The following is a 25,674-nucleotide window of genomic DNA, read 5'->3' on the forward strand; positions in this document are numbered from 1 at the left end:
GTTTTTACCCTAATTTTCTTTAAATTCATGCAAAGGGTGTAGGCATTGCTGGAAACACCAACATTGCCCATCCTTAATTGCCCTTGAGGTGGTGGTGACTTCCCTTTCTTGAACATAACTATTATAGCCGGCTGGCTGCTCAGATGTTGGCTTGATGGCAGCGCACATGCAGTCTGTTACACCTTGAGTACATGAAAAACCAGTAGTGGCTGCAATTCCCATTACCCTAGCTCTCCATGTCTATCAGAATTCCTCAGCCCTCTTGTATAGTGCACTTGTCACCTCCTTGATACAAAGGTGAGTGGCTGCTTGTTGATATCACCAGTAGAACCTTGGAAAGGACCAGCCCCATACAAGATGGGCTGCAGTAACCTTCAATACACTGGGATAGGGGGGCCCACAATATCCCTGTAGATGAAGGTCACCCTGCATTACGGTGCATAGTTTTATGATGATTTCCTTCAGGCACTGTCTCTCTGACATTTGTCGGTGTGTCGTCCTGGTCCCGTAAACTCTTGGATGCACCAGAGGTCTGCATCTGCCTCTGCTTTGTTGCCTGGCCCCCTGTCATTGTGCTCCTTCCTGTTGTTGCTGCTGGACTATCTGCACTGGTCAAAACAAAAAGCTAAAAGCTACTGCGGATGCTGGAAATCCAAAACAAAACAAAAACAGAATTACCTGGAAAAACTCAGCAAGTCTGGCAGCATCGGCGGAGAAGAAATCAGTCAATGTTTCGAGCCTTCATGGCCCTTCGGCAGTTCTGCCGAAGGGCCATGAAGGCTCGAAACGTTGACTGATTTCTTCTCCGCCGATGCTGCCAGACTTGCTGAGTTTTTCCAGGTAATTCTGTTTTTGTTTTTTTTTTATCTGCACTGGTCCTTGTGCAGCACTGATCCCCTCTAGCAATTGAGGATGAAGGAGTACAGGACGAATGATTCCCATTGTGCAACACCCTCTTTCTTTCTTTCTTTCAAGGCAGCCTCAGAAGTGTCCTCCCCTTAGGACTCAGATATGTAATGCCACTTTAATGGTTGGCTCCTCTGTCCCAAGGCTATGCACTACCCCTTTTACATTTTAGGCTCAGACTCCACCCCTTAGTGTCAGATTATCAAAGTTGAACACACAACTTCTCAAGATTCCTGTGGCTCATTCTTCTGCATATCAAAAGAGCTCAGTGAGTCAGGTAAGTCACATTTAAGTTGCCAGTGTTCAATGGGTGGGGTATTGAAGGCACAGAAGACTCCTTAGCTTTGTAAATGCGGGAGGCTGCATTAAATCCTGGCAAATTGCATGCAGGTAGTTGATTTTTGAAAATTTGAGGTTCCCACCAATAACGGGCGAGTTTCCTGCTTACTTCCCTCCTGCCACTGGCATAATCAGGTTGCTTTCACGCCACGGGTTCTGACGTGTGGCTTCCTGCCCACCATCTTCTCCAGCAGGCTCCACAATATCCAGCCCATTATCACTGAGACATTAATTGATATTGACCTAACTCTCATCTCGTGTCTATTTAAAGAGAGAATATCTAGTGATATTTTTCACTTTTTCAATGTGCCAGAGAATTTCTTGGAGGTTTGAGAACTCATTTTAACACCTCCTGTGTGAAAAGTGAAATCTCAACAGTTATCTCTCATTTGAGGAGGAGTAAGTAGTTTTTTTTTGTTTTCAGTTGCTTTTCTCAAAAGCTTTATTACTACAGGTTATCCTGCAACATGCTTCTATTTTTGAAGTTGCTGGAGTTAAGAATTTAGTATAGGTCGGTGCATTATGTAGTCTTTGGAATATCATTAAATGACTGAATTGTGCATTTTCTATTTAACTTGACCTGCAATGTTTCTTTTCTGGTGTAGAGATACATAGGCTGGATTTTGCACTTCCCTGTTGGGAGGAAGGAAAATCCAGCGGGTGGCCCTCTTGCTGCCGACCTGCCTTCCACTGATTTGCCTGAAATTTTATGGGAAGGTGCTGGATGGCCCACCACCTGCATTTGGGCCCATTGAGGCCCTTAAGTAGTCAATTAATGGCCACTGAAGTGCCTCATCTACTTCCACTGGTATTTTACCCGCAGCAGGAGGAGGCCCACACGATTCTGCAAGCCTGGCAGCTTTAACTACATGGGCTGGTGCCAGGCAAGGGGTCTGGTGGGACCTCGTTTAGGGGGCTCCCTCAACCCATCGGAGGCACCCCCACATTTTTTTTTCTCAAGCCATCTTTTTTTTCCCCCCTTCCTCCCCCCCACCCTTAACCATCCACCCAGCCTCTTGAACCTGCCCCCACTCACCCACTTCACTGCGAGCCAAAACCTTGGACTTACCTGTCAGTCTGGCCTCCTCATGTGGCGCTGCTGGGACGATGGAGTTGCCAACCAATTAGGTTCCTCTAAGATGGGACTTCCTCCCAAAAAAGGAGTGGATGTATTGCCTTCAAGCAAGTAATGCTGCCCCGGGCAGCCGCTGGGCTTGTGGGTGGGTTCTCTCCCCTCAACCCCGACCACCTACATTTTTAAGCCAGGAGGCTGGGGACCATGACACCCTGTAAAATACAGCCCATAGCCTTAATGTATTGCTTTTCCTAAATTTACTGTATTCATAGTTTTCTTAACACATTTTCAATATTTTAGGAGCTCACTACATTGGGTTTTCCATCATTTTACACTGAAGAGGCACAGAAAGAACTGAACCTGGAGGCCATTTTAAATTGCATGTATGATCTGCTGCAACTTCATCGCAAAGGCCTTCGTGCTCTAGAAGATATGGAAACGCAAAATCTGAAATCTAGTAGTGATATGGACCATTTGTACCACAGCCAAGTTAAACTAAAGGTAAAGAGCAAAAGACACAGGTAACCCATCTTGACCTTTGTTTTGATGCTGCTACAGTCATTTTATTGCAGGTGGCAGAAAAATGACTTCAGCTGAAATGCTTACTTGAGTGTGCTCCTTGTTGAACAAACTGATTATCCTCCCATATGTAGGTCCCACTGTGCCTTTTTTTTTTTAACTTGGACACACTTTTCTATGATGGCTGACACTCCCCACCCAGCTCCATCAGAGCGCTCTCTCTCTCTCTCTCCATGACTCTTCAGACACTCCCTGTACCCCATTATTCTTTCATGGGACTTGGGTGTTGCTGGCTATGCCAGCCTTCATTTCCATCCTTCATTGCCCTTGAGAAGGTGGTGGTGAGCTGCTGCCTTGAGTCACTGCAGACCATCTGGTGTAGGTACACCCACCCTGCTGTCAGGATGGGTTTCCAGGATTTTGATCCAGTGGCAGTGAAAGAATGGTGATATATTTCCAAGTCAGGATGGTGTGTGGCTTGGAGAGGAACTTGCAGGTGATGGTGTTCCCATGCACCTGCTGCCCTTATTCTTCTAGTTGGTAGAGGTAATGAGTTTGGAAGATGCTGTTGAAGGAGCCTTGGTGAGTTGTTGCAGTACATCTTGTAGATGTCTCATACTGCTGCTAATGCATCAGTGGTGGGGAAAGTGAATGTTTAAGGTGGTGGATGGGGTGCTAATCAAAAAGGGTGCTTTTTCCTCTAGTATCGAGCTTCTTGAGTGTTGTTGGAGCTGCTTTCATCCAGACAAGTGGAGAGTATTCCATCACACTCCTGACATGTGTCTTGTGGATAGGCTTTGGGGAATCAGGAGGTGGGTTACTTGTCATACTATTCCTAGCCTCTGACCTGCTCTTGTAGCCACAGTATTTATATGGCTAATCCAGTTCAGTTTCTAGTCAATGGTAGCCCCCAGGATGTTGATAGTGGGGGATTCAGTGATGGTAATGTCATTGAACATCAAGGGTCAATGGTTAGATTCTCTCTTGTTGAAGATGGTCATTGCCTGGCACTTGTGTGGTGCCAGTGTTACTTGTCACTTGTCAGCGCAAGCCTGGATATTGTCCAGGTCTTGCTGCATTTGGACATGGACTGCTTCAGTATCTGAGGAGTTGCGAATGGTGCTGAACATTGTGAAATCATCAGCAAACATCCCCACTTCTGACCTTATGATAGGAGGAAGGTCATTGAAGCAGCTGAAGATGGTTGGGCTGAGGACACTACCCCGAGGAACTCCTGCAGTGATGTCCTGGAGCTGAAATGATTGATCTCCAACAACCACAACCATCTTCCTTTGTGCTAGGTATGACTCCAACCAGTGGAGAGATTTCCTCCTGATTCTCATTGATTCCAGTATTGCCAGGGCTCCTTGATGCCACACTAGGTCAAATGCAGCCTTGATATGAAGGGTCATCACTCTAACCTCACCTCGGGAGTTCAGCTCTTTTGTCCACGTTTGAACCAAGACTGTAATGAGGTCAGGAGCTGAGTGGCCCTGGCGGAACCCAAACTGAGCGTCACTGAGCAGGTTATTGGTAAGCAAGTGCCACTTGATAGCAGTGTCGATGACCCCTTCCATTACTTTACTGATGAGGGAGAGTAGACTGATGGGGCATTAATTGGCCAGATTGGATTTGTCCTGCTTTTTGTGTACAGGACAAACCTGACCAATTTTCCACATAGCCGGTTAGATGCCAGTGTTGTAGCTGTTGTATTGGAACAGCTTGGCTAGGGGCGCAGCAAGTTCTGGAGCACAAGACTTCAGTACTATTGTTGGAATATTGTCAGGGTCCATAGCCTTTGCAGTACCCAGTGCCCTCAGCCTTTTCCTGATATCACGTGGAGTGAATCAAATTGTCTGAGGTCCAGCATCTGTGATGTTGGGGAACTCTGGAGGAGGCCGAGATGAATCGTTCACTTGGCACTTTTGGTTGAAGATTGTTGCAAATTCTTCAGCCTTATCTTTTGCACTGATGTGCTGGGCTTCACCATCACTGAGGATGAGGATATTTGCGGAGCCGCCTCCTTCAGAGAGTTGTTTAATTATCCACCACCGTTCGAGACTGGATGTGGCAGGACTGCAGAGCTTAGACCTGATCCGTTGGTTGTGGGATTGCTTAGCTCTGTCTATCACTTGCTGCTTATACTGTTTGACACATAAGTAGTCCTGTGTTATTGCTTCACCAGGTTGACACCTCATTTTTAGGTATTGGTGCAGCTCCTGCATTCTTCATTGAAGCAGGGTTAATTCCCTGGCTTGATGGTAATGGTAGAGCTGGGGACATGCCAGGCAATGAGCTTACAAATTGTTAGAGTACAATTCTGCTTCTGTTGATGGTCCACAGTACCTCATGGGTGCCCAGCCTTGTGTTGGTGAATCTATTCGAAATCTATCCCATTTAGCGTGGTGGTAGTGCCTCACAACACGATGGAGGGTATCCTCAATGTGAAGACGGGATTTCATGCCCACAAGCTGTGTATGGTGGTCACACCTACCGATACTGTCATGAACATGGGCATCTGTGGCAGGCAGGTTGATGAGGATGAGGTCAAGTATGTTCTCCCCTCTTGGTTCCCTCACCACCTGCTGCAGGCCCAGTCAAGTCCTTTAGGACTTGGCCAGCCCGGTCAGTGGTGGTGCTACTGAGCCACACTCGGTGATGGACATTGGAATCCCCCACCCAGAGTACATTCTGTGCCCTTGCCACCCTCAGTGCTTCTTCCAAGTGGTGTTCAACATGGAGATCTGATTAATCAGCTGAGGGAGGGCAGTACGTGGTAATCAGCAGGAGGTTTCCTTGCCCATGTTTGACCTGATGCCTTGAGACTTCGTGGGGTCCGGAGTCGATGTTGAGGACTCCCAGGGCAACTCGCTCCTGACTGTATGCCACTGTGCCATTGCCTCTGCTGAGCCTGTCCTGCCGGTGGGACAGGACATACCCAGCGATGGTGATTGTGGTGTCTGGGACATTATCTATAAGATGTGATTCCGTTAGGATGACTGTCAAGCAGTGAGCGTCCCTACTTCTGACCTTGTGATGGAAGGAAAGCCATTGCTGAAGCAGCTGGTGATGATTGAGCCTGGGACACTTAGTCCAATATTTTCTTTTTAAAAACCCTATTTATTAAAGCTTTTGTACACCTGCCCTAACTCCTACTTTCCATTTCACCTGGTGAAGTATCTTTACTAAAAGGGACATTTGGGTTTTACATTACTTTGGTTGCTTAAGGGCTTGCATTATATGGCGTTTTTAACACAGCAAAATGCCCTCTGGCATTTCACAGATGCATTCTACAGAACTTCACACCAAGCAACATCGAGATTCTATGAAAGTAACCAAAAGCTTGACCAAACAAGTAGTTGTAAGTAATTTCTTGAAGCAGGGTAGATGGAGAGAGGCAGAAAGATTAAGGGAGCAAATTCAAGAGCTTCAGGCTTAGGTTGCTGAAGGCATTTTCACCAATATTAGAGTGAAGAATATTGGATATACAGAATCCCTGCAGGGATAATTGAAGATGCCTTTTAATTCTGGGGGATATTGATCTTGTAAATTATTTCACCACACAGTTTAAATTTGGCTTCTCCAACATGACTTCTGTGCATCAACATATTCCAGCTGGAGACTGGATATGCTTAAACTAGTTTTTGTGTTTAGATCTTGCATGCTGTACTTTTAATACTATTAATGAGAAAGACTTGCCTGTCTGTGGAACATTGACCGAGTTGGATTTTTGCTCTGTGTTTTTCCCCAACAAAGAGCAAAAGAATGCAAACTTAGAGGCAGAGCTATTCGAGCTTTAAGGGAATGGGTAAAAGTAATCTAAGATGGAACTTTTCAATTTTTTATTTGCAAGGAAGTACTTGACTGGGAGTCAGCAACTGCTCATAGTCACATGACTGAAATTGGGAATTTGCATCATGGAGAATTTCGGGTGCAGACCTCTATTCGTGACCCTAATGCAGCTTTCTTGTGAGCAAATAACCACTAATGTAACTAATCATGCATTCTAACTTGTCAATCGGCCCTTGAGATGCAAAAAGTTGCAGATGGGCTGTATAACGACACTACTCTAAACTGCTCAAAAGAAGTGGCCATGTGGTAAAATAATGTATGTAAAAGTCAGTAATCTACTTTCACTGCTCAGTTGCAGTTTGTAAACATTTTTAACAGTTCCCTTTCATGGACTTGTATGCATTAGTGTATGTAGGCTATACTGTAATTGGATTTGAATAGCTTGTAGCCTCTCGGACCTGCTACCTTACTTACATGATTTGGGGGTCCTCGTGTATGAATCACTGAAAAGCTAGCATACAAGTTCAGCAGGTAAAATAGGTAAGGCAAATGGAATGTTGGCCTTTATTTCAAAGGGAAGGGAGTATAAAAATAGGGAAATCTTGCTAAAACTATACAAGGCACTAGTAAGACCACACCTGGAATGCTGTGAACAGTTTTGGTCCCCTTATCTAAGAAAGGATATACTGGCATTGGAGGCAGTCCAGAGAAGGTTCACTAGGTTGATCCCAGGTATGGAAGGGTTTTCTTATGAGGAGAGGTTGAGTGATTGGGCCTGTACTCATTGGAGTTTAGAAGAATGAGAGACGGCCTTATTGAAACATGTAAGATTCTTAGGGGGCTTGACAGGGTAGATGCTGAGAGGTTGTTTTCCTTTTTGGGAGAGTCTAGGACCAGAGGGCATAACCTCAGAGTAAGGGGCCGCCCATTTAAAACTGAGATGAGGAGGAATTTCTTCTGAGGGCAGTCAATCAGTGGAATTCTTTACTGCAGAGGGCTGTAGAGGTTGAGTCTTTAAGTATACTCAAGGCTGCGATAGACAGATTTTTAATCAGTAAGGGAATCCAGGGTTATGGGGAAAAGGCAGGAAAGTGGGGTTGAGGATTCAGATCAGCCATGACCTCATTGAATGGTGGAGCAGACTCAATGGGCTGAATGGCCTACTTCTGCTCCTACGTCTTATGTCTTCAAAATACTTTATTTTTTCAAATTTTCAGGCACCTTTTTCCATGCTAGATTTTGGGCCAATGCTATTCTTAAGCTGGCTTATAAGTAAGAGCTGGATGATGTCGTCTTGACTTGATTTTCACGTGCCACTTTTTGTCTCTTTAGAGCGGAAATACTTGCCCGTCCAATTGAGCAGGTTATCCTTGGTAGTACTGAGTGGAATTTAGATGTCAGAACCATTAAACATTAATTTGTGGTGCACACATGATTAGAGCATCAACATGCAAAGCCATCAGTATGACTTTTTAAGCGATGGAGGTGACTTGGACTTTGAATAACCTGATTGAATCTTTTTAGGATCAACTAGAGCTCTCTCGTAGAGAAGTTATATCCCTTCAAGAAAAGGACAGACAGTTACAATTGAAGAACAGAACGTTACACAATTTACTGAAAAATGAAAAGGAAGAGGTAAAGACACTGCAATATCTGTACCAAGTAAAACTAAGTACCTTCACTCCTGATCATTTTGTTCCTGTATTATGTTTTTATTTTTGTTATTCTGCCAAGAATTCTTAAGTGATCTTTGTGTCAATCTTAAAGTAAGCACAAAAGGTAAAAAAAAAAAATCCTCTTCAATTCGAGCTCATCTGGCTCACTTGTTTTAATTAATTATTTTTAAACATGCAGAGAAGAATATTATAATTTGGTTTAGGGATTGGGTAAAATGGAATGTCTCACTAGATATGAACATTGCTGTGAAATTGACTTGAGTAGTAAGTCGATTTTTGAGCTAGTCCAATTTTGCTTTTCTAATTCTTGCCTGTTTTTAATAGTTTAGATTTCCTTGATTTAACAATCCTTGATTTACCAGACACTGCACTGCAGTGTTGAGTAAGCACTGTAAAGTTAGAGGCACCATCTGTCAGGTTAGATGATTAAATCTACCTGCTCAAGTGGATGTCAAAGATCCTGTGTCACTATTTAAAGAACTAGGAATTCCCCCAGTTTCCTGACCAGCGTTCTTTATCAAACATGTTATCTGTTCTTTTGATCCGTTGTTTGCGGAATCTTGCTGGGCACAAATTGGTTGCTGTGTTCTTGCCTATACAACAGTAATGCACTGTAAAATAAATAACCCATTGGTTATGAAGCACGTTGGAACATCCTGAGGATGCAGTAAAATACTTTGTCAATGCGATTTACTCCTCCTCTTTTGGTTTCTTAAGTTTCTTGCTCAGTTTTGCTGCTGTGTTTCACACCCTCTTGCTCACTTGTTCTTTCTCGTGCTAGCACTCTCTCTCCTCCTCCGTCTGCATGTGCTTTGAAGTCCGAAGGTGTTAAAATCCCACTACTGACAGCATTTCTCGTTTTGATTTCTAACTTTAGCCTATACAAATGAATGTTATTGAAAATGTAACACTTTGGAACTGCAGCACATTTCCAAATTGTGAATGGGTTTTGATTGCCATTCTTTTTGAGGCCCTTCCCATACCATGCACAGTGCAATTCTTTTAAGACTCAATCAGCTGGCTTGAAACATCACCTTGGTTACAGTTTTCACTGGTGTGCTGGATTTCCATGGAGAATGTGGAATGAGTTTTGTGCAAGTGTCCTAAAATTTATGCAAGATATTTGTGTGATCCATCAAGCGCCCTGACTTCAAAAACTCTATGGCAGAAAGACCCGGTTTGAAAAATGTTCTGATTAGAGTTTGGGTTGGACCCTGTGTTTTTTAGTCTGATTGAAAAATAAGCAAGGTAAAATAACATTCCATACAGAAATTCCTTCAACTTTCTCATATTTTAATCCGTCAAATAGCTCTTTAGTTTGTGGATTTTGTTTGGCTTCCCAAAGATGGAAGCTAAGTGCTTGTACTGCGTGCTGGATGTGGTGCTGTACTAATTATTTTTCACGATATTTTATGGGACTCTCTCTCAGAATTGTGATCAGTGTTTGAAATTGCTCTGACTTTGTTACGCTCTTAGATACAAAAATTGCAGAATATAATAGCAAGTCGTGCAACTCAATACAACCATGACCTGAAGAGAAAGGAGCGCGAGTACAATAAGCTGAAAGAACGCTTACACCAACTTGTTATGGATAAAAAAGATAAAAAACTATGTAAGTATCCTTAGGATTCCACAGACTTTAAGGGGAGGGGATAATTTTGCCATAAACTTGAGTGAAATGGCAAAAATGCCTTGTTTTCACCGATTTGAGCGTGCAGTGCTCCTGGGACATGCTATTTCCTGAGGTGCCAAGTTGCTTCATTTTTAAGAAGCGTCACTATAGTAACAATACAAAGTATTTTCTTCAACTTGAATGCAATAGTGCTAGGATCAAGCATCTTGATTACAATTCTCTAGTTTGCACACAATTTGAAAACACTCCTCAAATGAGAGTCATCTCATATAATTTTTTACTGTTACAAATACTACCTTAATGTTTTATTGGACATCAAATTATTGGCTTTGATAGCCCAGTGTAGGAAGAGCAAGCCTGAAACTTTAAGTCTCCCTACGGAGCCAAATTTGTAGCCTCCAGTGGCTTATCTCTAGACTCGTGACAGTGCCGGTAGGGATTACCAAGAGATTTTAAACCACAGTTGGAGGGATGGGTACGTGAGGTTTGAGATTTGTCACTATCAGAGGTTTAAATAAAAATAGAATTGGAGCATTGTTCGGTCCTCTATTTGGACAGGTTCTTGCAGTCAATCAGCATATTCCTGTTCTCCTACCACTGGTGCAATTAAGTAGTTCTAATCCAATTTATCATTGTCACTTACTACCATCTACTGGCAATTCCTAGTTAATGCAAGCAGATTTTAGAAGTGAATCCCACAGAGGAAGTAATTTTAATTTAAAGCTATATTGTAAATCAAGCCATATAGGATGAGCCGCCCACTTTTCATTGCTGCTGTTTCCACTTGAGGAGGGTACTGTCCCAACATGCTGCGAGCCATGGTCAGACAGTACCTGTCCTCCTCGAGGCTAGTTATTGATTCGTGTAAGCAGGTATTTCATTGGTTAAATCCACTAGTTCCTGCACCGCACATTAAAGTGGCTCGGGGGGAGGGGAGAAATCAGTGGGTATTTGCAAATTGTTTTCTGCACTTAAACCACTTCCTTTTTTTTTATTATTTAAAAAGGTATTGATATCCTAAATTATGTGGGTCGACCTGATGGACGGCGGAGTGTGTGGAGGACTGGCAAGACAGAAGTCAGGTACTGTTATAACTAAGACCTTCTGCATATCTTGTGTCGCATAACAGACAGCCAGCAAGTATATCTCCATGATTTCTCTCTGCAAAATCACAGAACAAAAATTTTCCTGTTTCTCCCCCACTCTGCAGGAATGAAGGGGAAATGTATAAATCTCTTATAAGCAACTATGAAAGGCATCATAAAGAACTAATGGTGGAAAATATTGAACTGAAACAAGTTCTACAGCAGATGAAGAAAGATATGATGTCTATACTTAGTCGAAAAAAGCAGAGACCAAAAGAACACGTAGAAGATAGCAGTGGTATAGTGAGTTTCACAATGTTCTTGCTATTGTGTTTAAGTTTTTATTATGAAATCATAACCTCCTTATTTCATTGTGCTGTGTTCCTTACAGAATAGTGTGGTATTAAAAATTAGAATATCTGGATATTTTGCTGCATTCTATAGGTTTAGCTTCCATCCACATATGAAATTGTTCGAGTCCTTTATCATAAAATTCAAGATTTGGTTATGGATCCATAGTTTATTGTTCAAATTGTGTAAATCTATTCATTGTGAATTGTGTAAATCTCTTGTACTTTTTGAAGCAGTATGAAGTACTTCCTTTGTGATATTGCATCGTTTGACAAGGGGCAGCAGTTCATCTTGTCAACTTACCATAGCATCAAATCTCATACTGTTGAGTGCCTCTGCTTGTTCTTCTGTAAATACAAGTACTGACATTTTCCTCTTAATAAGGATTGGGTATTCATGTAACTTTCAGATTAAGCAGCATTACAACTCATGATTTTTTTAAACTCTATTCCTTAAATTCACTCTCACTTTCATGATTGTGGAACACAGATTCCTATCAACCAGCACAGTGAAGCAATTTTCATGTTTTTGTGATTTAATAACTTATTGAGCAATGCCTTGACTCTTGGTGCAGGAAAATTGAGAATGTTTAAATATCCGGCACACAGCTAGTTCTCCTTTTTGCTTTTTTAAAATATGCAGCATTTAAGTTTCATAGCTGTTATAACAATAAAAGATGTCCTAGTTAGCCTCAAGGTGCATGAGAGATAAGATTTTGGTGCAGGAGACAGACGGGCTTACTATGGTGAGAGTCTGGCATTTGGGCCACTATCCAGAGAACTGTGATTTAACCCCTCGAATGAACAGAATGGAGTAACCACAAAGGTGTTGTAGCAGCGGAGGCATTCACAGACGAAGGTGTCTTACTCCAGAAAGAAGATGCAACAGGTTTTCATTTTGGAGTTTCTACTTTTCCCCTCTGGTTCCCAGATTTCCCACTGAAGGTTAGAATCAGCAGAACAAAGTGTTGCAGATAATACAAACAACAGCTTCAGAAACCTTTGTATTGTGAGCTCCTTACTCTCCCAAGTGGTGCATCTTTTCCCAAACTGGAAAAGTAGGCCCAATTGTCATAAGAACAGGTGCCATTCTGGCATGTAGCCCAAGTCACCCAGTATTGATTTTCCAACTATTAAATAGTACAGATTGTGGTGTTCTTTGCTGACTAAGCTATTCACTGGAAGATGCCACAATTGCTCAATCCGTAAAGCCTATAATTACAAATCGGGAATATTTTTAGTTTGAAGCAATGATGTGTATCTTGATCCTTTTTTTATTCTGTGAAATAACTGAAGCCACAAAGTTGTCTGCAAATGTACCCTCCCCTCTAAGCTGCTAGGTAAGATTAAATCTAACTCCCATGAGTGTACCTACAAACAATTGATTCCCACGCCTCTGTTGGTGAAATTGACTCTGAATCTATTTCGTAAGGATTGTTTAACTAAGAGGGCATTGGAAGGGCTAATCACACAGTGGTGACAGTATAATAAGACATCTCTAGGGTTATGAGTACCAGATTGTTTAGTGTCTCACTTACTTTCTTTCAGGGTCTTTTGCAAAGTGTTAAATTTTTTTCTATTTTTGTTGGGAAAGTGGAATTGTTGTTTTCACGTTGAGGGATGAGATTTTAAATGAGGAAGGCTGGGGGGGGTCTCCTGAGCACTTTTGTTTCTCTGTCATGGAGAATTTAAAAAAAAAACAAGTTCTTGATTGCACAGGCAGGGTCGGACATTGAAGAGGATTCCCGTGAATTGAACAAAGAAAATAGCTTGGAACTTTCTTGTGATGCAGTCCGAGAACAGCTCACCAACAGTATTCGGCAGCAGTGGAGAATATTGAAAAGCCACGTTGAGAAACTGGACTCTCAAGGTATGATTGACTTGTTTATAATTGATTAGTCCAGGGCAGCAGTGTCCAATCTTTGTCTTTTGAGGGTGACTTGGAGTGAATACCATGGAATTTTGTGGTCTGTAAAGAAAGCACTAAAAACAGCTGGTTCCAAGCCATGGAAAGTCAAATGGAACAAATAAAGAGCAAGGATTAGAAGTACAAATACTGTGTGCCAGATTGCCTGGGCTTCTAGTCCATAATGTGGCTCATGGGCTATTGTTTGGACATTCCTGGCTTGAGTAGTTGCATTGGATTATATATCGTTTTCATTTCTTTAGCTTGAGTGTGGTAGATTAGATTTTAATAACTGGGAAACATTTAAAGGCAAACACTGCCAAAGTTGTATACTAATCTCTCAAGTGTTGTCATGAAAATAGTTTTCATGGTATTATTGTGATTTATTGTAAAAGTGGGTTAATAGTGGGGTTTAGTTTGTTTGTGTGCGTGTGGGATTTAATTGAATTGGAGACAGCTAGTCTAGAGGTCTTGAGTTATCAGCAAGAAGCTAGGTTTGAAATGCTAAATACGTAACATGGCTGAAGTCTTAGAATGAGATGAGGAAAATTTACATTTGTAGATAAATTAGGTTAGTTTGAATTTCAAAGAGATGGTAGGATGTTACACTTGGCCAGAAGAAGCCAAGCCAAACAGTGTGTTTATTTTTCCCAAAGATTACCGATAAAATTAGTACTATGAAAAGATTTATATTATGAGAAAAGTAAAGTTGCAAATTCCATTGTTCCCATATGTTTTTGCATTAAAAAGGGAGAAACACGTATAAAGGAGGTGAGGCTATGTGTAAGAGGAGAAGGAATTCTAAGATCTAATACATGTGTGAAAAGCTTCCAGCCTCTGTGCATCAAGTTGCTGTCTACAGAAACCTGAGAAAACTGATTATTGTGATGCTTTGCCTAGGCCTGGTTAAATCTATTTGTTTTTACTGTTGCCTTAATGGAGGTGTAACTGGGAGCCAGATGAGTTCTTATAATTTGCAGACATATGTATGTGCTTGAAATCTTTTCTTTTGTTAATAAATGTTTAATTTAGTTTTCTAAAAACCTCAAGTCGAGGTAGTCTTATTACTCCTGAATTTAAGGCATGCATCTCCAAAATTAAATACAAATTCAAAACAGTTGTGACCATGTGATCAAGTTTCCCTCGTGGATTTGACCCACCTGGCGCACACCATCTGCCATGTCATAACTCTGTGTCTAGTCAGAAAACCATTGACTCTACTATTACCAAGCAACATCCTTCAACAGCAAAAGGTTAAAAGAAAGGTTGCTCTATATTATTATTAATGCTTCCGTTTTTCCGAAGGAAATTTATCCCCTCCTAATTGGAATTCAAAAATCCCTAAAAACGTGTATTTGGCTCTTATTTATAAGGAAGGAGTCTCTCTCACCTGTCCCTTTTTTTTTCAAAAAAAAAAGCAACAAACTCCACTTGGTTAGTTTAAGCTCACAGTTTTCTGAGGCTGGAGGGCGAGCTGTCTGTTTTGGGCGTGTTTCTTATAGTGAGTAAGCTGTCAGGATTTTCTTTCAGAAAACCTGGGTCGATCTTTGTATTTTATGAAGCCATTGTACATTTTGCTTACAATGTTTACTGTGCCTTACGTATTGTATGGGGAAAGGTTTGCTGAAGTGTTAAATATAAAGTTAAGAGTCTTTCTAAAATTTTGAAGCACTGATTGATTCTTTCTTAATGTAGGTGGAAAATGCAAAGCCTGACTGCAACAATACTTGCAGGTGTATGGTTTGTTGTGCATATCTCAGATTCATGCAGTGTTGATGAGCTGAGTTTCATTTATTGCAGCATCCCTAGTGAACTCTGGTTTTCATGAAGATGATGAAATTATCAGCAGAGATGATCTTGAGCAAGAAATTGAGAAGCTAAAGGTAGAAATTCAGCAGTGCAGGGATGTGATCAAAGCGCAGCAACAGTTGTTACAGGTATGGTTTAGATTTTAAAATAATATCTCAAATGTGTCAAGTCCATACTGTGAAAGCAACATTACTTTTAGCAGCTGTAAACCCAGCTGCTGCGCAGTGGTGACCAATCAGTGCAGTGGGTACAGAGTATGAGAAAGAAAGACTTGCATTTATATAGCATCTTCCATGACCGCCAAAGTCCCAAAACCTTTTCCAGCCAATGAAGTACTTTTGAAGTGTAGTCATTGTTCTGTTTTTGGATGGAGAGAGACTGCAGAACTAAGGTATGGAGGGATCTGGGTGTCCTGGTACATGAATCACGATATTCCAGTGTAGCAAGTGATTAGGAATACAAATGGAATGATGGCATTTATTGCAAGGGAATCGAGAATAAAAGTAGGGGAGTGTTGCTGCAGCTGCACAGGGCTTTAGTTAGACTGCATCTGGAGTACTGTGTACTGTTTTTGTCTCCTTACTTAGACATAATTGCATTAGAAGTAGTTCAGAGAAGGCTCATTAGGCTCATTCCTGGGATGAAGGGATTGTCTTAGGAAAAGTTGGATAGGTAGGCCTATACCCATTGGAGTTTAGAAGAATGAGAGGTGCTCTTATTGAAACATTTGAGATCCTGAGGGGACTTGACAGGGTGGATTCCCCTTGTGGGGAAGTCTAGAACTAGGGGACACAGTTTTAAAAATGAGTCTCTTGTTTAAGAAATGGATGAGAATAAATTTTTCTCCTGAGAGTCGTTAGTCTGTGGAATTCTCTTCCTTAGAAAGCAGTGGAGGCAAGGTCATTGAATGTATTCAAGGCTGAGATTTTTGATTGACGAAGGAGTCGAGGGTTATGGGGGGCAGACAGGAATGTGGAATAAAGGAGTTAAAATCTGATCAGCCGTGATCTTAGCAAGCTCGAAGCAGGCTCGAGGGGGTGAATAACCTAGTTCTGCTCTTTTAATTGTTTTCTAATGTAGGGGGAGTGAGGTTATATGTTGAAAATGTTGCTGACTTTATTTGCAACTTGAAAATAATTCTGCTTATTTGTTTCCCCTCAGTAGAAATGTGACAGATTTTATACTCTTTGAGGGGGTGGAGCAAAATAGAAGGCCAGGGATAGAACCATAGAAAAGTTAACAGCACAGAAGGAGGCCACTCGGCCCATCTTGTCCATGCCAGCCCGAGGACACCCAGTTGCCCCATTCTAATCCCACCTTTCTGCACCCGGGCCATAGGTGGGAGCTTAGGAGAGATTGACAAAGATGTCACGGACATAAGACAAAGGGAGTGTGAATGGTAGTGTTAAAGACTAACGAAGGTGCTGATAGTGGCATTAAGGTGAGATAGAATGTGTTAATGAGAACAAGGGTCAGTGCTCTGAAAGTACAACAAAGAAGCAAGTGACGGATGGCCCTATAGTAGATTGGGAGGAAAGAATTTTTAAAAATTTAAAAATGAAATTAACAAGGGGTCAAGATGGGAGAGAGAGTTCATGGCCTGAAGTTGTTTAACTCAGTGTTACATCTGGAAGGCTGCAAGATCTGTATTAGTGTTTATGTTTCACACCTACTGAGTGGCTGAAGTTCAAGTTTTTTTACTACAGTAATTTTGTTACAGATCTATTGCATGTAGCCATGGATTGCTTTGTTATCTGAGGGGTTGCAAGTATAGCTGATCCATTTTTTTTTGAAAAGGCGTTGGGTATTGAATTTACAAGAGAAAAATTTTTTTAAAAGTCTGCTTGAACTGGTCATATTTTTCCAAATATGAAGATTATGCTTGTGTTTTATTTCCAAAGCAACAGCTTAATGCCCAGTGTGATGATGAAACAGCTGTATTAGTACGAGACTGCTACTTACTCGAAGAGAAAGAACGATTGAAAGAAGAGTGGAGACTATTTAATGACCAAAAGAAAAACTTTGAAAGAGAGAGAAGAAACTTTACAGAAGCAGCCATTAGACTAGGGCATGAGGTAGATGTTCTTGGTTATTCTCCTTTTGTTAGTTTCCACATAGAATGGAATTAACCCAGTCATTTTACAGACCACTGCAGCAGATTCTGTCCCTCAACACAATTTGGAATTGCCGTGGAAACTGCATTTTTGCTGTGAAATGGTCATGCTTTTTGTAGCGATTGAGAGCACTGGTAACCAGAAATGCTGAGCATTTATCATAATGAACTTTGTTCCAAAATCATTTTATGTAGAACATTTGACACCATAGCACAAAAGATCAATGAGATTAGTTGTTTTGCGACATGCAGAAAGATTTTGTGAATTACAGAATCTGCAGTCACATCTGGTGATTAGGATTTTTAGCCATCATGAAATGGCAAATATGAAAATTGTAAATTGCAACTGAGTTCCTGTAATTCACCGCTATAAACAGGGCAGAGTTCACAGGCCCAAATATTATAGAATACTTCTACTTGAAACCAATGCATGATATATAATTGGTATGAGGATTTTCTTTTCTAGTTCCAGAAGAATGTTGTTTGTTGACTTGATTCTGAAGGGAATGCATTTCACATTTATGAAGTTAGCGTATAAATGTAGAATTACAAGAATATTTTTGTCAAGCTGTTGAACATTCTGATATAGCTGTTGTGGGAGGAATGCATCGATAGTTCCCAAAGGGACATTTTGTAACTTGTTTCCGTTTTCTGCCTGCAGAGGAAGGGTTTTGAGGAAGAACGAGCAACATGGTTGAAGCAGCAGTTTTTGAACATGACTCCTTTTGTGGAGAGCAAAAGGCCAAAAATAATGAAGCCACAAAGTGCCTTGTCTATCAGTAAGTTTTAAGTTTTATAACAATGTACAAATAATTAAATGCTGATACCTTGCCAACTGTGATTCTTCCTCTAATGCCCTTGAATGAGCTAATGTTTAGACTCATTTTTTATTCCTGCAGTGTTGCGTTGTTGGAGACCAATTTTTTTTCTGCTTGGCAGTTTTCCTGACCAGCCTTGAGTCAATTCTCCAAAATTTACTAATGTCAGTACTCAAAAAAAAAAACACACCTGCCTGCATGTTTCCATGAGCAAAATACTGCAGATGGTTAGAATTCTGAAATGGAAAAAAAAAGAAATGGTGGAAATACACAGCAGGTGCGACAGCATCTGTGGAGAGAGACAGAGTTAACGTTTCAGGTCTCTAACTGAGGTGTTCTGACAAAAGGTCATCGACCTGAAACATTAACACTTTTTCTTTTTCTCTCTCCACAGCATCTGTCCATCTGGATTTCAGTACCTTGGGCTCAGCAGGAAGTTTAAAATCACTCGTGTCTCCTTCTTCCTATTCCCGTCCATCGAGTCTTACCATTTACTGGCTGAGGTTATTATGCCCGCAATTGAACATGCTGCCAACATTCAAACATTTAACAAAAGAGCATAGCTTCTGATACAATTCCTTCAAGTGTAAACATGGCCCGTATCTTTATTTTCTTCCCATTGTAGGTGCTTTTAACTTTCAAGAGTACCGTTTATACTCATGTAAAAGTCAACCCTGTGATTTTTGGCCTTAAAAAAAGTAATTTTTAATACAGTACACCTCATGTAAAAGTCAACCCTAGTTTTTCATGGATTAATGCCCAAATATTTCAGAACCAAAGTATAATCTAGGTGATAATGATTCAATTTCATTGTAAATGTATAAATACTAAATGAAAATGAATACTGGTAAGTAAATGCGTAAAACATTCATACACTTAAATGTTTGATTCAAATCATTAAAGTGATAGGTTATGAATGACAAACCATGTTGTGATTATTAATGACACCTGCAGTTACTACGGTTCATCTTTAATTACTGCAGTTCATTACAGTATTCTTTTGGATTTCACTTGGGCTCAAATCAAGCATGAATGTCAACCCCTCAAAAGTCACCTATATAAAAGCCGAATCCATTACTTTTGGCCTAAAAGATTTGTCTCAAAATCAACTTTTATAGGAGCATATATGGTATACCAGCTATTCTATTTATTCTATATTCTATCTTCTATTTATTTGTATAATTATGGCCTCTAAAAGTTAAGTTATCTTCTAGGTGCAGAGCAGGAGAAGCACAAGACACAATCACAGCCAAATATGTCTGCTTACCTCCGACCTAATACAGCTCCAGTAACTACACCTGAACCTTCAACAAGTACCAAATTTCCTCCAATAAATAGTGCCACATCCACAGAAACGGGTCGAACAATACGCCTCACTCCAGGAACTAGGTGTGTAACAAACCTCTGGTTTATTTTGTGTGCCTAGTCTTTTAATAGACCTGGTGATGGTAGGAGTGTTTTGTGATGGGAATTGAGGAAGAAAAGTAGTTCAGCTACATTAAATTGCAAAGCAGCAGCAAGAATCTTGAAGCTTCAGTCAAGCCAGTATCCTGATAGAACTTTTCTATTTCCATGTCTGTAACTTCTTGGGTGGGAGATTTGGCTTTGGGAAGTGAAGTGAGGTCCAGGGATGAAGAACCCTGTAGGTCAGGATCTAACTGTAAAATGTTGTCCCTTGCCTGCTGTTTGATTGAAATGTATGTAGCAGTGGGTCAAGAAGGTGGCTTACCACCATCACCTCAGAAACAATTGGGGATGGGCGACGAATGCCACTCTTGTCAGCGATGCTTGCATTCCATGAATGAATTTTAAAAAGCTACAGAAATAGATTGATCTGATTTCAGTTTTTTTAAAAACGAGTGCAGATCTTTGGTCTAAATATAGGTGAATGTAATCCAGATTGGCATGTAATGTTTTTGTTCGTTTTCTTTTCATTACAGCTCAAAACTTGTACCAAAAAGAGGAAATGTAGGCAGTTATGATATAAAGAAAAACAGTGGTGGAGCGGCTCATGAGAAATGGAGAAGCACTTCAAAGCCCAGCTCTGATCACAGGTATTATAACGGGTGTTCTACGCTTTGGAACCATTCGCAGGAGGACAGCGATTGGGATGAAAGTTCTCTACAATCTGCAAATGAGCCTAATCTCAAATGAGCCTAATCTCAAATGACTTGTGCAGAAATTATGACTCCAGATTCTGTAAATCTATCTCGGGTTCTTGGAATGTAGTACTCTATTTAAATAATGCACTTGCATTTATACATGTCATAGTGACATTTGAACTGAAGATCTCTTCAAGCAGCACTTTGTATGTCAAGTGGAAACTGGTGAGAGTTGTGACTAGGAAGCCTGTATGACTTTTAGTTTTCTTTAGGGGCACTGTTTACGTCTAACTGGGTCAGAAGAATCTCATTCTTAAATAAATGGTTTTTTATTTTTCTCTTTCACTATCGATTTTATTTAAGGATTAAGTGCAAACTTTTTTTAAAGGTTTTTAATTTGTAAATGTTTTGATGAGTTTTGAATGTGTTTATGTAGGATATATGAACCACTAGAGCAGCTGAAAAAATGTTTTTTTTAAAACCTTTTGACATTAATGACAATGCTCAAAATGTCTTGCACGTGTCAAATCATCTCTACCAGCAACAGTTGCTCAACTTTAAATTAAGTCCTTGTAAAGTGTTCTGATTTTAATTTGATTTTTTTTAAAACTAGGTGCTGCTTTAAATGTAACACATGATTTTTTTCTTGTCCCAGAAAGATGGGATCTTAATAAAAATGTGTGTTTACAGGAGATCTGCTGGAATAACTTTTATTCAAGGATTTGAAACTGTAAAGATCTTGTTTAAATTCAACCGCTGCTCGAGAGGTTTACTGGCTGAGTACATTTATGGGGTTATGTACACATTTATGCTTGGAACTTTTATGTAGTGTCACAGAATTGTTACAGTGCAGAATGAGGCCATTCAGCCATCTTGTCTGCATCAGCTCTCAAATGCGCATTTTACCTTGTGCCCTTCTCCTCCTTTCTTCCCATAACCCTGCCCATTGTTTCTTTTCAAATAATCATATAATTCCCTCTTGGATGCCTCGATTGAACCTTTCTCCGCCACATTCTCTCAGGCAGTACATTCCAGACCCTAACCACTCACCTATGTGAAAAATTTTCTTCTCATCGCTTTTACTACTTTTACCAATGTTATGGACAGGAGAGAGGGGCAAATTGAACTCCTTTATTCTCTCAGTCTGTCCATAAGCAGAGGTGTTTTTTGTTTTAAATATAGGCTGTAGTGTTTTTTTTTCCAAAAACCCTTTGTGTAGTCAATTTTAAAGTGACTCACAGCAAAGCCTTAGGATTAAATTGGAAGTTTAGTTTATTCACACATTCAAACCTGGGGGTGGTGATGGGGGTATGATCGCTACTTCATTCGCGCACTTGCTCTCGTGCGCTCACGCAGGATAGGAAAGAGGGGTTTGACAACTGTGAGTACTTTAAAGTAAAAAGAACCACAGAAATGGTAAAGATGATGGTGATGCAGCAAGATGAGGTTGCTATTCAGAGACTTGGCCGGCGGTGGCCAGTGGCTTCTAGATAAACAGGATTCGCGGAGGACTTGTTGCAGACTGCTTGGTCAGCCTGCAATCCTGCTGTCAGATATTTGCAGGTTGGAGTTAAATCAGCAGATTGCTCTGCTCCTAAGTTCTCAACTGTGTATAGATGTTTCAAAATGGTCATTCAAGTCATGTGACTTCCTCCACAATGATGTCACAAAGGGATATTTCTCTCTCATCTGGATCTGGCTTTTGTTTTGTGGCTTGTAACGTCCCAGTCCTTAGCCTTTGAACGAGTCATTGACCCCAGGATCAATGAGCAGCTATTGTCTTAGTAGTCTCTGCTAGAGCAGTAAGCTTACAAAGGTGGAAATGACGTTCTTTTCCTTTCAATAGTTCCTTTTTGAAATGGACTTTGACGATCCCAAGTGTGAGATTCTATGAGCACCATGTCAGGACATGTCTCCAATGCAATCCATATAATGCCTTAGTGGTCACCTTACAATTCCAGGCAGAAGGTGACTTCTGGCAGCCATCTTTTGGTTGAGCGAAGTTCATTTTTAAATAAGCAATAAAGAATAAAGTTTGATTTACATAGTTTGATTCCTTTAATGTCTTAGGAGCATGTCACCAAATACCTTAAATCTGTGCCCTCTGGTTCCTGATGCTTCTGCCAATGGGAATAGTTTCTCCCTATCTACTCTGTCCATGCCCCTCATGATTTTGAATACTTCTAATAGATCTCCTCTCAGCTGCCTTTTTTCCAAGGAAAAGAGATCCAACCTCTCCAAGCTATCTTCATAACTGAAGTTTCCCATCCCTGGAACCATTCTCGTAAACGTCTTCTACATTCTCTTCAATGTCTTCACATCTTTCCTTTTTACACTTCAAAAACTCTGCATTGGCTGTAAATTGCTTTGGGACATCCTGAGGTTGTGAATGGTGCTCTCTAAATCCATATTTATTTTTTTGTTTAATACTCTCATGGGAAGAATGGTCATTTGTGTGAGGCACCAAAGATCTGCTGATTTCCCCCAGCAAAAGTAAAAATATTGGCCAGTTTCATTTTGATCTCTGAACCCAGTCTGACGCTGAAGTCCGATGGTTCGATGCTAACATTTATTCGATTACACCAATACTTTGGCTCCACCCATCATTTTATGTACTCATTTGCACTTTTCCAGAATATGCACATATCATTTCTATTTATCCCGTTGTTCTAAGGGATTAGAAGGGGTCTGGGAAGTTGGAAGAAGGCTGCTATTACAATTCTGCTTTCAGAATCACAGTGCAGAAGAGGCCCTTCGGCCCATCAAGTCTGCACCGACACGTGAGAAACATCTGACCTACCTTCCTAATCCCATTTACCAGCACTTGTCATAATATTCAAGGCTATGGGCCGTGTTAAGTGCTCATCCAGGTACTTTTTAAAGGATGTGAGACAACCCGCCTCTACCACCCTCCCAGGCAGTGCATTCCAGACCGTCACCACCCACTGGGTAAAAAAGTTTTTCCTCACATCCCCCCCTAAACCTGCTGCCCCTCACCTTGAATTTATGCCCCCTTGTGACTGACCCTTCAACTAAGGGGAACAGCTGCTCCCTATCCACCCTGTCCATGCCCCTCATAATCTTGTACACCTCGATCAGGTCGCCCCTCAGTCTTCTCTCCTCCAATGAAAACAACCCAAGTCTATCCAACCTCTCTTCATAACTTAAATATTTCATCCCAGGCAACATCCTGGTGAATCTCCTCTGCACCCCCTCCCGTGCTTTGCTTTCTCTAAAATTAAAGCACATGCTTTTTTTATAGTGCCTTTCAGGTGCATGTCAGGCATAGCTCAGTTGGTAGCATACTTCCTGCTGAAGCACAGGTTCCTGGTTCAAGTTGTACTCCAGGGCTTGAGCATAAAAATCAATACTGACAGTGCAATACAACAGTGAATGCTGTACTGTTGCCTTTTGGATGAGATGTTAAATGGGTTGATGTCATGACATTATTTGATAGAGATGTTCTCCCTTGTGTCCTGGTTGATATTTGTCCCTCAATCAATGTCTCAAAAACAGATTATGTCATATCACATTGCTGTTTGTGGGATTTTGCTGTGCACAAAATTGCTGCTGCATTTCCTACAATACAACAGTGACGACATATCAAAAAGCACTCAACTGACTGTAAAGCACTGAGATAGTAGATGGTTGTAAAAAGCACTATATAAATGCAAGTCTTTTCTTTCTTGACATTGGGAGATCTCAAAATGCTTTGCAGTGAATGAAGAACTTCACAAGTGTAGCCTGTGTAATATGGAAAATGTGACAGCCCATTTGCATACAGCAAGCTTACACAAACAGCAATGAGATAAATGCCCATATAATTTGTTTCTTAACAAAAGACTTGTATTTACGTAGCCCTGTTCTTGACCACCAGACACCCTTGAAGTACTTTACAGCTGATGAAGTACTTTTGAATTGGAATGTAGGAAATTAAGGGTAAATATCAGCCAGGATACTGAAGAACACCCCTGCTTTTCTTTTGAAGGGTATATCTCCCCTTGATATTCAAAGGCATTACCATCGCTGAATTCCCCTAGTATCAACATCGTGGGGTTACCATTGACCAGAAACTGAACTGCACCACCCATATGAATACTGTGGCTACAAGAACAGGTCACAGCCTAGGAATTCTGTGGCAAGTAACTCACCTCCTGACTCCTCAAAGCCTGTCCTCCATCTACAGGTCAGGAGTGTGTTGGAATACTCTCCACTTACCTGGATGAATGCAGCTCCAACAACAACAACACAAAAAGCTTGACACCATCCAGTCAAAGCAGCCGGCTTGATTGGCACCCAATCCACATATTTCACTCCCTCCAGCACTGATGTTCAGTGCCAGCAGTGTGTACCATATACAAGGTGCACTGCAGCAACTCACCAAGGCTCCTTTGGCATCACCTTCCAAACTCTCACCTAGAAGTACAAGGGCAGCAGATGCGGGGAACACAGGAGTAAAAATGTCTTAAGTTGTATAGGACCCTTGGTTAGACTGCACCTGGGGTATTGTGTACAGTTTTGATCCCCTTACCTAAAAAAGGATTACCATAGAGGGAGTACAGCGGAGGTTCACCAGATTAATTCCTGGGGTGGTGGGACTGACTATTGAGGAGACTGCAGTGGTCTGTATTCTCTAGACTTTAGAAGAATGAAAGGTGATTTCTTTGAAACGTACAACATTCTTTAAAAGGTAAGACAGGGTAGATGCAGAAAGGGTGTTTTCCCCTAGCTGGGGGAAGGGATGGGAGTGCGGGTAGCTAAAATCAAGAGCAACTGGTCTCAGAATAAGGAGCAAGCCATTTACGACTAAGGTGAAGAGGAATTTCTTCACTCAAAGGGTGGTGGATCTCTGGAATTCTCTACCCCGGAGGGCTGTGGAAGCTCAGCCATTGAGTATGTTCAGCACAGAGATACTAATGACACCCAGGGATATTGGAGGGGAAAAATGGCGTTGAGGTAGATGACAAGCCCTGATCTAGTTGAATGATGGAGCAGGCTTGCGGGGCTGAATGGCCTACTCCTGCTCCTATGTTCCTAACACCACCACCTGCAAGCCCCTCTCTCAGCCACACATCGTCCTGACTTGGAACTGTGGCCATTCCTTCACTCTCTCACTGGGTCAAAATCCTGGTTGTTCTTAATAGCACTCTGAGTGCACCAAGCCACATGGACTGCAGCGGTTCAAGAAGGCAGCTCACCACCACCTTCTCAAGGGAAATTAGGGATGGGCAATAAATGCTGGCTTAGCCAGCAATAGGCATATCCCATGAAATAAGTTTTTAAAAAAATAATAAAGCTGTATTAGATTAAACTGAAGGGTAATGCAGGAAAATGGAAATAGGTGGCAATGCAGCTCCCTGAGGCTGTTCGATCAATTAATTAGATCATGGTTGATGTATGTTTGAACTATGAGGTGTAAAATTTGGATCCGTAATGCCGCTGATATGACGCTCGACTTCCAGATTTGGAGTATGTAGTTCCAGCGTATGTATTTGCTTGTCATTCATCAAAGAACAAGCATTAAACTGCAAGAGGGATCAGCACTGGCATT

At 41.2% G+C, this 25,674-nt stretch overlaps 1 protein-coding gene across 5 annotated transcripts in view; it reads left to right on the forward strand.

Annotated features, from left to right (window-relative positions):
- The window catches only part of ssx2ipa (synovial sarcoma, X breakpoint 2 interacting protein a), a 71,393-nt gene extending 50,578 nt beyond the window's left edge, over positions 1-20,815 (forward strand). For 2 of the 5 annotated variants that reach the window (XM_078560668.1, XM_078560671.1), the window contains 11 exons: positions 2,621-2,821; positions 8,156-8,266; positions 9,784-9,919; positions 10,947-11,022; positions 11,151-11,328; positions 13,095-13,245; positions 15,082-15,218; positions 16,992-17,165; positions 17,865-17,982; positions 19,236-19,410; positions 19,962-20,815. In XM_078560668.1, the coding sequence (XP_078416794.1) occupies positions 2,621-2,821; positions 8,156-8,266; positions 9,784-9,919; positions 10,947-11,022; positions 11,151-11,328; positions 13,095-13,245; positions 15,082-15,218; positions 16,992-17,165; positions 17,865-17,982; positions 19,236-19,410; positions 19,962-20,175 (1,671 nt within the window). In that variant the 3' untranslated portion in view covers positions 20,176-20,815. The remainder of the gene's footprint in view (positions 1-2,620; positions 2,822-8,155; positions 8,267-9,783; positions 9,920-10,946; positions 11,023-11,150; positions 11,329-13,094; positions 13,246-15,081; positions 15,219-16,991; positions 17,166-17,864; positions 17,983-19,235; positions 19,411-19,961) is intronic. The other 3 variants (XM_078560670.1, XM_078560669.1, XM_078560673.1) reach the window with 3 other exon arrangements.
- Positions 20,816-25,674: the final 4,859 nt, after the last annotated feature.

Source organism: Cetorhinus maximus, chromosome 17, assembly GCF_964194155.1.
Source record: "Cetorhinus maximus chromosome 17, sCetMax3.hap1.1, whole genome shotgun sequence".
In the NCBI taxonomy this organism is placed as follows: domain Eukaryota; kingdom Metazoa; phylum Chordata; class Chondrichthyes; order Lamniformes; family Cetorhinidae; genus Cetorhinus; species Cetorhinus maximus.